The sequence below is a fragment of the Microcaecilia unicolor genome, chromosome 4 (genome assembly GCF_901765095.1).
Source record: "Microcaecilia unicolor chromosome 4, aMicUni1.1, whole genome shotgun sequence".
NCBI classification, from domain to species: Eukaryota; Metazoa; Chordata; class Amphibia; order Gymnophiona; family Siphonopidae; genus Microcaecilia; species Microcaecilia unicolor.
In genome coordinates this window covers 172438044-172453643 of record NC_044034.1, presented here as the reverse complement: position 1 = coordinate 172453643, position 15600 = coordinate 172438044, and the positions used below count along the sequence as shown (strand labels likewise).

The window sequence follows — 15600 nt, the reverse complement described above, 5'->3', positions numbered from 1 at the left end:
AGATGCCACCCGCAATGAAACTGAGGGCTGCAAAGACTAGAAGTCTTAAGATATCCTGCACTTTTGAACAGATGCTGTGTTCTGTACTGTCCCATTAATGATTTTCATTTCGTCTGATTTGTTACCTGGCTTTCTAGGTTGATGATGATAATGATGATGATGATGATGAAACGTGGAAAAATGAAAAACCCAAAGCATTAGCAACAACAGAAAGCCCTGTTAGCAGCCCAGAGGACAGCCCTCCAGGTATCATGGCTTCCTACTTTGCGAAAACTGTAAGCTGGCCCTGTAGGGTGGCACGGGATCTGCTTGACATTCCAAGACAAGCCTCTTACTGGATGCATGGGTTTCTGCGCGCTGCCGGTCTCCATTTCAGGGACAATGCATACAACTACACGTACTTGTATGAGCTCTTGGGCCTTGGTGTGCCATTCCTGTATGTGCTCCTAGAGATACTTACAGATATGTACCAAGAAGCAGGGCTATCACCTGAAAATTTGCTTCAATGGGTGCAGAGTTCCTTGGGGGTCAAGCTCATGTGAAGTCTTTTCACAAATGTGCCTTTCAGATTTCCACAATTAACAGAGGGATGGGTTTTTTTTTTTTTGCATTTCATGTGCACTTAAAAGAGCAGAAAATTCCATAAACAAATGGCTCAATCCATCTTTAGAAATTTATGTAGCAAAAATATCACAAAACTCAGTGTCCAGCATCATTCTCAGACCCAGGGAAGTCAAATGAAGGATCACTAACATACTTGCACTTTTTTCAATTTCAACGAGCCATTTCCCTGGAGTTATGTTTTTCAAGTCTCATTTAACGACTGATGAAGGAGCCCCTTTTTGGCATTCCTTTATGTAGCAGGGATGTTGGAGGGGGTTAATTGTGGTTGGAAGCCTGAACATGGCACACCCCTTCTGCTCTTGCTTTCTTCTTTTCTATGGGTTGCAAGGTTTGCTATCTGCCTGGAAACATTTCAAGAAAACTGTATTTAACTTATGCATCAATTTCTATGCATTATTTTGTGTTTACCATAAGTGGCCATTTTCATTGTAGAATAATTTTTAACACTGAACGTTCATTATTTAACATCAAGGTAAATTTGAGGAGACTTCCAAATAATTGCTTTAATACTGTATGTAGAAGAGAGAAATGAACTCCAGATTAGTTTAGAATAAATTGACTCATTTTTATTACAGTCTTATATAGAATAAGTTTAACTAATTGCACAACCCACTTGGATACAGTGAAGACATTATCCAGCAGCAGCCTATCCTGTTAAAGTTTATTTGGACAAAATGTTCAGTTAGGTAGCTAAATAGTCAGTTAGTTATTTGGATAGTGGGGTGCCACTAAATATATCTGGTTAAAGATATCCAGATATTTTTATCTGGATATCTTAGGCTTGCATAATTGAATTGCATGGCCAAAACCTTTATTCAGCAGCCCCGAATATTGATAGCAAAGGATTTAGTCAGCTAACCTGGGATGTTAATCGATAAATCCTTTTGAATCTCGACCCCAATGGGTGTTACATCCATAGAAGTGGTTATTCAGTGTTACAGCTGCCATTTAATGTTAAACTGTAACTTATACATGAGCACTCTGTTTTACTAAGGCACACACGTTTTTTTAGCGTGCAGGAATATATGGGTGTCCTTAGCGTTTAGCGTATGCTAATGTTTAGCACGCACTATTCATATAATACCAGCATTGAAAATCCACTTAACTTTAAGTGGACACTTTTATCAAATACCTTGTATGTTTAGGAGCTTAATTTCACCACTTTATACATTAAGTGGTGAAATTAAGCTGCTAAACATACAAGTTATTTGATAAAAGTGTGTGTGGGGGGGGGGGGGGGGGGGTCCATGCTTGTCCAGCTCCCTAATGCTCCTTTTTTTCTGGACATATATTTTATGACCATATTGTAAATAAAATGTCCAAAACTGTCTATATAACTGCCAGAATTTTTTAATTAAAAAAAGAAAAAGCACTTGGGCAGTCAGTGTCATATACATGCTTTTCATATCAGCCTCATTATATTGAAATGTTAGTGTTGCATTCACATAGATAAAATAAAAAATGCTCTAACAATAAGTGACAGAAAATCTCAGAACTGCAACAACCTTAACAGAAGGTTCAAAACTGACATTTGTTTATGGGGTACCTTTTGAGTAAAGATATTCAAAAAGGACTTATGAAATGTAACATTGGCATTAGACTACCAAGTGACAATCATAACAGTCTTATGTAAGAGGTTTACAACAGTATTAACATTTTTAAAGTAAAACAGCCAATAATATTTTGTTTTCATGTGTTGGCTTTTAGTCTCCAGAAACATCTGAATTGATTCCAATGACTGCAGCATAGGTGCATGAGCAGCTATCAGCTGTGCAAACAATGACTTGCCCCTATTTTTTAAAACTTTATGTTTAATGTTTTTATAAACTTTACAGACCAAACAAATCATTCTTATAGCCATGACCATAACAAAATACAAAAACCCAGTTATTGTGAAAATAGCATACAAGTGCTGAACAAAGACTGACTAGCTCAAAAAGTGCAAATAAGATCCAGTGTGCTGCATGTGATTCCAAAAACGTAACATGCACATGAGAACTAGAAAATGCATTTACCTTGAAGATTCCATAGACCAAGGGTTGTCAACCCAGTCCTCAGGTTTTCAGAATGCCCATAATGAATATGCATGAGATAAATTTGCATGCACTATGTTTGTGCAGCGCTGCGTACGCCTTGTAGCGCTATAGAAATGCTAAATAGTAGTAGTAGTAGTACTATCTCCATTGTATGCAAAACTGCCTCAGGCATATTCATTGTGGATATCCTGAAGACTTGACTGGCTACATGTGTCCGAGGACTGGTTTTAGAACCCCTGCAAAGACGTGCCTGTGATATAACATAGTTGTATAATATACTGCTTAGATTAGTTTCTGAATTCCTAGCTCCCTGTTTCCCATATCTTGTCTATGGAGAAAATTAATTTTCATCAAACTATTGTTACCAAAAAAAAAATCAAATCCCCAAATATTCAGCCCATGGCAGAACAGCGGTTTTTTAGCTGCTGACAGCTGCAGTTGAATTCAGCCCGGACATTTACCCCCCAGAGTCTATATAGTGCGACTTAAGTTTTGTGCACAAATCCAGTCGTATACTGGATTTGCATGTGCAACTTAATTACTTAACAAGCAAATCAGTGCTGATAGTTGCCACTTAACAAGCAAATATTGACACTAATTGGCATTAATTAGAATTTGCACGCACAACTGTCTAAGCATATAAATTCTAAGTTGCCCAGTTGAAAGGGGGGCATGGCCATGGGCGGGTCACGGGCATTTCTAAAATCTATGTGCATTGTTATAGAATACGCCTGCTCTGCGCCTAATTTAGGTGTTGACATTTACACCAAGTTTTACTTGACGAAACTGCCCGTGACTAAATTTAGTCAGGGGGATGGGTGCTCACCGTATTCTATAAACCATGCAGAATATTAGGCGTATTCTATAAAAATTTAGGTGTACTTTATAGAATATACCTAGGCGTATTTTTTTCCCGCGGCATATGTGAATCTAGCCCTTAATGCTGGACCATGTCCAGGTGCCGATACTGAATATGTAGGACAGATTTGACACCCAGAAGTTAACCACTTTCAGACTGATGTCCAGTTAGGGCAGCTTTTTGCCTTTATACCATCCTACCTTTATGCACTTAGGGGTCCTTTTACTAAGGTACGCTGAAAAAAGGCCTGCGGTAGTGTAGGCGCAGATTTTGGGCGCGCGCCAATCTATTTTTCATTTTGCCTGCAAAAATGCCTTCTTTTTATTTTTGCTGAAATGGACGTGCGGCAAAATAAAAAATTGGTGCGCATCCATTTTGGGTCTAAGACCTTACCGCCATTGACTTAGTGGTAAGGTCTTTCGCGTTAACCATGCGATAATCGCCTATGTGCGTCAAGTTGGTGTTACCGCCTGATTTTCACCATGCGCCAGAAAATAAAATATATGTAAAAAATGAAATTACCCCACTGGCCACGTGGTAGCCGGGCAGTAACTCCAAATTGGTGTGTGTTGGGGGCACGTAGGTGCCTACGTGGCTTAGTAAAAGGGCCCCTTACTTAACTGGTTAGAGGACTGAATTTCACTGCAACCTGGTTAAGTGCTATCTCTGCTCAAACTCTTCCCTTGGACTGGCCCAGCATTAACCAGACAGTGCCATGGTGGTCAGGGGGATGTTCAGCAGCACTGCCCAGTTAAGCGCCCCTGAGCTGGCCCACTCAGCGTGGTTTAAGTGGTTATGAACATCTTCTGCCCTCTTAAATAACACTGAATGTTGATTCCAAAGAATGTTGTTTGCTATTTTCTTTTATGAAATGCAATGGAAGGATTCAGAGAGGTTTCCCATTCTTCAAAAAGAAGTTAGATCTTTTATACAATACATTACTGTTTACTGAGACATGCATGCTTTTGTGTTAATGACTACTTAAATGAAATGTAATGAAAAATAGTTTACAGAGTTATTTATTTAATGAGAGTGTTAATTATAATAATTTTAACTGCTTTTCTATTTTCCAATGGAAAAATGGCCACATGAAACACTGATGAATGCCTTAGTCATCCATTAAAAAAGTCATATACCTGTGATGGGTAAGAAGGAATATAATTTCACACTGTTCTAATATAGTTCATAGCATTGAGATTTCCACTGGAAAATGTTTCTTTAGCATGTTTGTGTTGCTTTTAGAAGTATTAGAAATTGATTGTTTCCAAGACAATTTATTGATCTTAATGCAAGAATGTCAGTTTCCTTTTATGACCCTGTGTAATATACTGTATGTTCCTGAACAAGTGGTTGCAAAATGGTTTTGTCAGTCTCAAGATAGGGATATGCAGAAAAATCTGATCCACAAATGGTTGATAACCTATTAAAAAGTGGGATCAAACACTGTATGGTAGTGAACTTGCATTTCTGTGTATTGTACATTTTCAGGGCAAGTGAACTTTACTTCTGAAAAGTCAGATACATATAACATTGGCAGCAGTACCTTCCCTCCTTAATTCTTAAATAATTGATGTTCCTACCCATGTCCCAATATTGATAATCCTTGGAATATAAAAAGAAATGCTACCTTTTCAATAAATGTAATCTCCTATGGGACTGGCTGGAAGAAAGCCAAGAATATTCTCTTCTTTATCATTACCCATCAACACCTGAGAAAGGGGTTCATTCATTCTCTACAAAAGTGTTTTGAAATACATCTTTGCTTCAGCATATATTAGAAAAACAATTGCAAGTGCTTTGTGGAGGTGTCAACTCTTTAAAATCTCTCAAATCACATGCTTAAATTCTCATTTGGGCATTATGCTGCCATGTTAATTAGTCTTGATATTCAGTCTGTAAAGTTCATAAGCATTCTTGTTAACAAAGAAAAAAAAAAGCATTTTTGTATAATGTTTTTCTACATTTTGATATACATTTTTGATAGAATTTGTTCACGTTTTTGTATCAATCAGACTAGACATCATTGGTTCATCATCTCTTTCCTGCCTCTCTCTCTTCTTTTATCGCTTTTAGTTCATTTCAACATTCCAGTGCTATGCCCACTCATTGGCTGATGCATTACTGCTGTAAGGTGATCAACATGCTTTCTAGTTATGAGGAGTTTGAAACTAACGCTCCTAATATTTTTAATAGCATTCAGTCTTTTTCTAACAGTTTTAGAGCAATCTTTGTGTCTGGTATATTAATGGACAAACTCTTCAGCATGAAAATCTAACCCATCCTGCATTCGATTCAAAATCATGTAGTTTCTTTTCATGTTAGAACTGTAGGTTTGTTTGCATGTTCTTAAAAATTCTTCACTTTCAAATGACATAACATTAGGGAGATCACAGCTAAAATCCCAATGGTGATTCAGACAACTTTAAGGCCAGTGGTCAATGTGTAATGATATATACATGGGAATTACATTTTCTTTATTATGGAGCTATTTGGAGTTGGAAGCAATGCAGAGTTATCATTTTTAAACTGTAGCATGTAGACAAGAGAAGGTAATATTAAAGAAATTGACTTGGCATTTCTTATGGAGTGGATTTTTGTTATCTAAAAAAATGGAGATCCCAGTTTTTACTCCAAAATCATGATGATAAAATACTATGATGGAAAAATGCATAGAGTATCATCCATGAGTTGCTCCATCTTTAGAGTATTCTGATTCTTTCCCATACTGTTAGTGGTGATGCAACCGATCCATACAGGTAGTCACTTGGCCTCTAGTAGCAAAGAGGGAATACTGAGTGGAGTGGAATGGGGTAGACGTGACTCGCTTATTTTTTTTTCAAATTTTAATAATTACAATATTCAATAAATCTTGAATAAAATACACGAAATATGCAACATCATCATAGGAAAACAGTAATACTAAGAGAAACAGAAAAAAAAAACTCTTATCGACCACAATTTAGGAATTGATCCAAGAAAAAGAAATTAAATTATAAGCTAATATAACAAAGCCTATTCTCTAATTGTTAAACCAAAGACTGCACCATGCTCTGTTGACTTAATCCAAGCTACTATACAGTGTTACATTCAGGATTAAATTTTCACAGTTACACCCTCTTTGCTTAATAGAAAATCCTCTAACTGCTTAGGTTCAAAAAATTGGTATTGCTTTGTTTGATACAGTATCCTACAAACACAAGGAGATTTCAATTGAAAATTTGCTCCTAAAGCTACTACCCTAGGACGCTGTAAAAGAAATAAGTTTCTTCTCTTTTGGGTTTCCCTGGATAAATCCGGGAAAACCCTTACTTTTGAACCTAAAAATAAAGAATTCAAATGTCTCAAGGACAGTCTGAGTACAACATCTCTATCTAATTCTAATGCAAATGTCACTAACAAAGTAGTTCTTTGCATGACAACTTCCAGAGATGATTCCAGGAACTCAGTCAAGTTCATTACACCTTGAGGGTTTAAATTATCTGGGTTTTTCCCAGTAATTTGCAAATAGTATGCCCTTGTAATAGGTGGTAAAGAATTTTCAGGTAGTCCCAGGATTTCTACTAAATATTTCTTAACCATTTGTACTGGTGACACAAGTGGAGATTTAGGAAAGTTAATAATTCTTAGGTTAAGTCTCTTTGATTGATTCTCCAAATATTCCAAGCGTTTAGAGGCAAAATTCCTTTCTGTAATCAAAGACTGCTCCATGATTTCCATTTTTTCAAGTTTGCCAGAGAGGGTTTTTACCTCTGCTGCTTGGAGATCATTAATTTGTAATTGTTTCAATGTAGACCCAGCCAAAACCTTGATAGTTTCAGAATTCTTTACTATCATAGTTTGTAAAGCAGAGAGAGTTGTGGAATTTAAATGTCACTACAGCAGGTCTTTCCAACTTCCCCTCAAAAACCAGTGGAGGTGCTTTAGCAACTTGTTCCAGGATACTCACAGTCACAGCAGGAGTAGAGCTTTCCTCTGGAATATTCAAGCTTACAGCGTTTGTCCCAGCTTCGAGCAAGTTCCCTGCCTGAATGCTCCTTTCACCTGACAGGATTCAAGCAACAGGACTCGCCACAAAGCTCTCTCTTCCTGGTTGGGGTGGTGCTGTACATGGGACAGGGCTCAAAGAAGCCCCGTCGACACTGTTGGTCAGCTCCGAGGGGCGGACTCCATCAGCAGGAGTAGAGGTCATACCTGAGCCAGACGCAATTCCAAAGTGTTCGAGCGTCGGCTGTTGGAGCGGGGGTTTATCACCTGGGGCAGAGGGAATCTCCCTGACTTTCCCTCGTCTCTTACCCATCTGAAACAGCAGGTAAGAGGCTCTTTCCAGAGTCAGCTTGAGCACTATTCAGAACGCGTCTGTCGGTGCAAGTCACACCGTCGCCATCTTGGATCGTGAATCGCTTATTTATTGTTCCAAAAATACATGGACTAGGGGGCACACAATGAAGCTACTAAGTAGTAAATTTAAAACACATTGGAGAAAATATTTCTTCACTTAATGTATAATTAAACTCTGGAATTCATTACCAGAGAATGTAGTAAAAGCAGTTAGCTTAGCAGGGGTTTTAAAAAGTTTGGATCACTTCCTAAATATTTCTAGGATAAGCAGCATTAAATCTGTTTCTACTTTTTTGGGATCTTGCCAGGGTTGGCCACTGTTGGAAACAGGATACTTGGCTTGATGGACCTTTGATCTGTCCCAGTATGACAATGCTGATGTTCCTATGATAGTTCCTCCTTTTTCATAAATATTACAAGGTCTCTTACACATGAGCCTTTATTTGCGGCTACCTGGGGATTTTTTCCTTTATTTTAATAGACTTTCCCTTTTATTGTTCCTAATCTGGTTGTTAAAAGGAAACATGCACCAGAGTGCCTCCCAGAATCCTATCCCATGAGAGCTTTCTTACAGGAATTTTGAATGTTTCCTCCCACAGTATTCCCATCGGATCCAGGGTGTGGAAGGCCTGATTTGGGTACTGAACCTGGAACCCTTTACAGGGCATTGCATAGCATTGCCACTGAGCCACCAGGCCAGTTCTAAGTGGGACATTTTGAGAGAACATGGGGAGATGGAGAGTAGTCTTGGGAGAAACTGTTGTGACATATACCCCTGGACCTGCAAATGGGTACAGCAACAACACACTTGTGATAAGGTATGCATGGTGATTTCAAACTGAAATACTTATATTTACTTCACAGTCCTACATGAAACCCCCTCCCCCCCCCCTCGTAGATCTGCCTTTTTCTGTTCTAAAATAGTGTTTTTCACTTTTACCCCCATGGGGTAGGGGGATTTTCAAATAGTCCCATCAAGCCTCATTAATCCTTTTCAACAAATTGAGGTCCATTTATACATTGCTTCCTAAGCTGTTCTACAGCTTCCTTGAATGTGAGAAGAAAGGAACTATAGAATAAGGAAAACACTTGTCCTTTCCAACCTGGGAGTGCCTTTGTAGATTTTAAAACATTGTGAGGGTCATTTTATAGGGAAACACTTAGTTTAAGAGGACAAGTAAGTGCCTATTCAGGAGCCATTTTATAAAGAAACATAGGTATCCTTGTGTCTCTATCAAATATCGGCAATAAATAAAAATAAAACAAAACAAATAAAAGAAAATAAGATGATGCCTTTTTTATTGGACCAACTTAATACATTTTGTAATTATTTATTTATTAGGATTTATTTACTGCCTTTTTGAAGGAATTCACTCAAGGCAAGTAATAATACGTCAAACATAAGCAATAGAGAATTATAGCAGTAAACATATTCAAACAATACAAAGTATGGCATAGTATGCTACATTACAGTGTCAACACAATAAAACATTTTAAAAGACCGCATAGGGTGTAAGCAAAGATGAAACACATAGATAGATAAGATAGAGTAGCAGGAGTAAGAAAATAAGGGACTAGTTTAAAGAAAGTTGCTTGAACATTATCTTAGCTAGGGTAGAAGTGGGAGTGGATAAACATTTCCTGCTATAGTCATTTACTTCTTCCGTTAAAGGCCTGGTTGAAGAGCCAAACTTTTACCTGCTTCCTGAAGTAGAGATAGTCATGTTAAGCGAAGCCTTTCAGGGAGTGCATTCCAGAGTGTGGGGGCTACTCCAGAGAAGGCTCACTTGTGGGTATCACATTGTGTGACGTCCTTTGGAGAGGGTGTGGTTAGCAATACTCTTTGGGAGGACCTTAGTGACCTTGAAGATGTATAAAGGGAGATCCTGTTCTTCAGAAGAAGGGTTACTTTCGAAAGCTAATAAAAAAATTATTGTTAATCCAATAAAAAAGGTGTCATCTTATTTTCTTTTCTCTGTTTTATTTCTAATTACCTAACACAGCTACCACACCACTTTACTCAAATACCAGTGTAAGTGGCAGAAATCTGCTTGAGAGTAGGTGTAAGTGTCCACGCCTTGATTGTTCATGTGTAAATTTAGCCTATTTTCTAATCTGAGTTTGTACTTCTGAAGTCCAACTCAGCTTCACCCACACTCTGTCCTTGCACAAGCCTACCAGCAGAGTTCACACTATCATGTCATCGCAAATACTTTTACGCCAGTCAGAATTTTATAGCCACATGAAAATGACTTTATTAAATGTGTCATCCAAAAAAAGCCCCCATGCTCTATTTTGCAAACCCTCGCCTGTGGAGTTAACGTAAACGAAAGCAAACTGGATGTTAGATATGTGGCATTCAAAAGGTTTTCAGTCCAATATCTGTCCCCTACACACACACAAAACTCGGATCTCACAAATTGTTAACTACTGTAAGTCCTAGAGTAGTTATGTTTAGAGGCAGCTCGCTGTCATTAGCCAAAATCAGAGCAACTAACATGTGACCATTTCTGTGTAAAGGTTGCTAAAGTCTCCAGAAACAAAAAATGAGGTTTTAATGAATTCTATTAGAGTAAACAGTTTTTAATAAAACAGTCCAAACCCCATCCTTTTAAGTTAAAAAAGAAAAAGTTACACAAATTCAAATGTAACTTTTGCAGACTGCTTATGGACCCATGACATGAAAAATCAGCCATTCTCAACATTTTGAATCTGCTACTTTAATCACCTTTTCCCAGATGGTCACATATGTCATCTAGGTAATCTCATAAAAATGTAAAAATAATTCATTATGATATCCTAAACTACTTTTTGGTGCAATAAGTTTGCCAAAACACCCCTCTAATCAGCTTTAAAGATTTGGCACGTAAGCCTTCCTGTCTGAGTGAGAAAATTCCCTTTACTTCAGAAAGCTTTCTGCGATATTATGCCATGTTTTTCAAGAAAGTTTAGCGGAAATCTTGATAAAGATCCAAACACTATAAAAACAGTATGATTCCAATTCAAATAACTACCCATGGGAATAACCCAAAAAGAACATGTCCTCATAAGCCAAGTCTGTGTTCCTCCTTGCATATCCATAGCAACGAAAGAAGGGAACTGTCAGAATTGCGTATTCCTAATCATCCTTAAGACTGAAACATATTGTTTGTACTCTGAGCACACTGCTTAACATTTTGTGCATTGATCTATTTACCAAAACTGCGTATGCATCCTTTCAAGATGTTAAAGTTCTTTACTAAACTCTGCATGTATCATTTAGGCAGCACTTGAGAAGGCATGTGACAAGGCATGATCTTATATCTCAAATTATTAGCAACTGCTACAATTTTCTCTTATCTTCTATTTCAGACTTTTCTTACCTGTAATGAAAGCCAACCAAAGTACTCTCTTTCTCTCTCCCTCCCCATTTTTATTTTTACCTAGAAACATGTGCTTAATTTTACCAAGTGAAAAGATTTTTTTTGAAGAAAAAAACAAATCTGTATCTGTGTCACATGGAGTTTTGTATTCTGCACAATGCCATTTTGTCCAGCTGTGTTTAGGGTATTTGACGCTGTAAACAGAAATAAATGCAATTCTTTATCATTCTCATGGTTTCCTCTCTTTCTTGTCAATTCCTCTTTATTTTTAACATGCATTCATTGATGTACAAGTTATAGAATTCTGTAATTGCTCTCTCTCGATCTCTCGCTCTCTCTGAGATCTTACTACAAGATTCACAAAATCTGTATTTTATTCTGAGGAGAAAAAAAACCTTAGCGCAACCATTTCTGGAAACCTGGGAAAGGGGATAGTTTTTGTCTTGATGAAATGGTGATTTGAAAATGATACACTGTAGAGCCATTTGAATTAGAAATCATGACTCTGTGAAAACTTCACAAGTTGTCCACCTTGAATTGTGGATTAGTCCTTCTGTAGAGAACTATTTTTCAAGAACTCCAGCATCTGGTATTTCTGGCCAATGGCCTTAATTCTTATAAATTCATGACCTGAATAGTCTAATATTGGGAGATATTTGATCCACGGTATTCTTCCTGCATTCCACAGAGGGGAAATTTGGGCTTCCATGATATGTATCTGTTCTGTGGCTTATTATCTATGGTATTAATTTCCTGTGTACCTTTTCATTTTGAGGATGCTCTGGAATGAGAGGGCAGAAGGTGAAGGTGAAAGGGGATAGACTCAGGAGGTAATGTAAGGAAATACTTCTTTACAGAAAGGGTGATGGATGTGTGGGATGGCCTTCCTGGTGGAGGTGGTGGAGATGAAGACTATCTGAATTCAAAAATGTGTGGGACAAGGACATAGGATCTCTAAGGGAGAGGAAGGGATGGTAGATGATATGGATGGACAGACTAATATTCAGGTGGCAGCGGTCAGCAAAAAACTGACTGCTGCTGACATTATCGCCAGAAATTCAATGCCGGGCCACGTCCAAACTCCAGCATTGAATTTCCAGGTATATGGAGGCAGCAAAAACATAGCCGGTTAAGTGCAATATTCAGTACTTAACTGACTATGTTGAACCACATAAAGATAAGACTTTGTTTTAGTGGTTCTACTGATGCAGTTAACTTACAAGTTTCAAGTTTTATTAAAGTTTTACTATACCGCCTCTCATGATAAGAATCTAGGTGGTTTACATTCTAAAAAGTACATCTTAGCTATGAAACAGACAAGTAATACTACAAAACATAAAAAGGGAAATGAGGTGGAACTACGAAATCAGAAAGGAAAGCAAGAAGTGGGAGGAAAAGGGCTTGAGCAGTCAGACAGGGTCATTCCCACGTTCTCAATGTAGAGGGGAGGAAAGGGAGGTTAAGAGAATACATCCAAAATTAAGAAGGTCTTCAGGTCAGTTTTGAATTGTTGTAGGGAGGTTTGATGGTGAAGTGATAATGGTAGTTTGTGCCAGTGTCCAGTGTCCAGTCCCTGTATGGAAAAAAATAGCTTTTCAAGTGTGTTCATTCCTGATATCGCGAAAAGATGGGACGACCAACAGATTTTGGGACAACAAACGAAGACATCTCTGAGAGGTACATGGGATCAATAACCGTAAAAGATAGAGCGGTTCATTGGATTGTTGGATCTTGTATGCCAGAACTAAAATTTTATAGATGACACGTGAGGAAATGGGAGCCAGTGTGCAGTTTTTAGAAGAGGGGTAACATGGTCATATTTCTTTTTTCTGGTAATCAATTTTATAGCTGTATTTTGAATCATTTGTAAACGTCTAATGTCTGTTGTTCTAAGACCTAAGAACAATGAGTTGCAGTAATCTAGTTTTGAGATCATGAAAGAGTGAACAAGAATGTTGATTGCTGAGGAATCTAGACAGTTAAGTGCTGAAAAATTGGGGGGTCTTTTACTAAGCCATGGTAGTGTTTTTATCTCACGGTAGAAGTCAGCTGGCGGTAAATGCCAAGATGCCCATAGGAATATAATGTGTATCTCGGTGTTTACCATCAACTGATTTCTACCGTGAGCTAAAAATGCTACCGGGGCTTAGTAAAAAGTCCCCCTTAACCATCTAAGTGCTGACTCCACCCCCAGAACACCCCCAAAATAACTGGTTTCAACTTGGGTGCCAACCAGACATTTTCAGCAGCACTGTCCAGTTCAATGCCACTGAAAATTCCCAGTTATTCCCGGATAGGCAATTTAAATGGCCAGGAGCTTCTCCTGGCTGTTTAAATAATTTTAAATAGCAGGCCCAGAGTCTTTATCTGCTGTCATTTTCCATGTTTCAATGAAACAAATACTTCAACCATAGTCATTAAATTGAAAAAAGCTCAAAAGTAAAAAGTAAGGATTCTTACACTGGTACTTCTGCTGTTAATTTGACTTTTAATGGCTCCTATTCAATTGGCACTCTTTATTTCCTCTGAATGTTGGTCCACCCTGGGTTATCAGCAGTCTGGCCCACATTTTACTGCATACAGCTGATAAATTTGTGTCACCACACAAGCTGCCTGTTTAAAGGTATCATTGGCATTTTAAGCGGGATAGAAGGCAATCTCGAGCATTGTTTCCAGACCTCAACTTTCTGTGCTCTAGTTTCTCCCACTTCAAATATGCACTGGGCAACTTATGGTGACTGTTTGGTTTCTGCCTGAGGCCATATGTAACACCACTACCATTTGGATCTCATTTTCCTTTCGGCTTATAATTGTTGAAAGAAATGTGGTTCATAGCATTCAAAAGATGTTGGCAGATGTTCATGATCACTTTTAGTTCTCAAGATGGTAAGCACTAGTTCTTACCAAATTTGTAGTTTCAAATAGCATTCTCTCTGTGTAATACCTCTTGCCTTCAACCTCTTGCCCTCTTGCTTTAATGGATTGTCTTTTTTTTTTTTTTTTAATGAGTGATAATGAGTTTGTCTTTCAAAGGGATGAAATGTATTGAAACAAAACGAGGGTAACATAAACTTGGGTGCAGTGGGTATCTGTCAGCACGACACTGACTGCAGCCAAGTACTGTTCATATTGAACAGCTTATCTTGATAGACAGTCTTCCATTTGCCACCCACACATTCCTTGCATTCCATTTCTAGTGATGAATTTAAAAAAAAATCAAATGACTTTCATCGTTAATATTTATGACGACTTTGAGGGGTAGGAAATGTTGGTTGTAAAAACAAAATTCATATTGCCAGGGGCTGAAATCTATAAAAAATTAAGCTCAGAGATATGAGCTGATGGTTTATCAAACGGTATCTTTGTCTTTTCACAAACTATTCTAATATATTAGGGCCAAGACTCATTCTTTGTTCAAAAAGGTTGGAATTGTTAATGTATTTACAGTGGAGTTTCTGTGCTTTTGGCTTGTGCATTTCTCTATACCTATTCCTCATACCAGTGTTTTATTAGGATCCTCGCTGCCTGCATATTTGTAAATGCTATTCTGAAATTTGTCATTCTTGCAACAGCTGTTTTAAAGTGTTGTGTTTCCATGTTGTTTGTTGAAGTGCCCATTAATATACCAGACTAACAGAAATTGCTCTCCATTAACTAGGAGGACTGTTTGTTTTGAAATCAAAATCATTGTTCTAATGTTCCCTCTGCTGTAGTGTTTTTTTGTTTTGTTTTTGTTTTTTGGGGGGAGGAGGGGTTGCTTGTAGTATGCAGCTTCTTGTTGTGTACATTACTAATAATTGTGCATGTCTGAGGCTTAGAAACATGCTTTGCTTATAAAATATTCTGTTTGCACCATGTTGCTGCTGAGTTGAGAAATATAATCCAGCTTCTCCTATATAAGCATGCAGCTATGGAATGCATTACCAAATGCCGTGAAAACAACGCATGACATATTCCGGAAATCACTAAAAACTAACTTGTTCAAAAAGGCATACCCTAATGATCCAACTTAAATGCCTGGACCCTGCACACAACGAAACTAATACTCAAACTGGACACAACTTAACTCTTCCTCCTTGATTCCCTAATGTTTCTGTCACACATGAACCTTACCACAATATCACTCTGTATTTGTCATACCGGAATTGGCCATCGCCATCACGGTACTATGTAAGCCACATTGAGCCTGCAAATAGGTGGGAAAATGTGGGATACAGATGCAACAAATAAATAATCTGATTTGGGGAAATGAATGAATTTCCTTACATTTCAACGTACCGGGTAAGTACTGGATAATTTACAGGGAACATAATGAAGAACTCAAACAGTGGAGACCTGGATGACATATACCCCCAGATTCTATATAATGCGCCTAGAGATC

At 37.9% G+C, this 15600-nt stretch overlaps 1 protein-coding gene across 1 annotated transcript in view; it reads left to right on the top strand.

Annotated features, from left to right (window-relative positions):
- Positions 1 to 15600, top strand: part of MICAL2 (microtubule associated monooxygenase, calponin and LIM domain containing 2) — a 357507-nt gene that overhangs the window by 187617 nt on the left and 154290 nt on the right. The window contains 1 exon segment of the mRNA XM_030200975.1: positions 138 to 246. Within this exon segment, the coding sequence (XP_030056835.1) occupies positions 138 to 246 (109 nt within the window).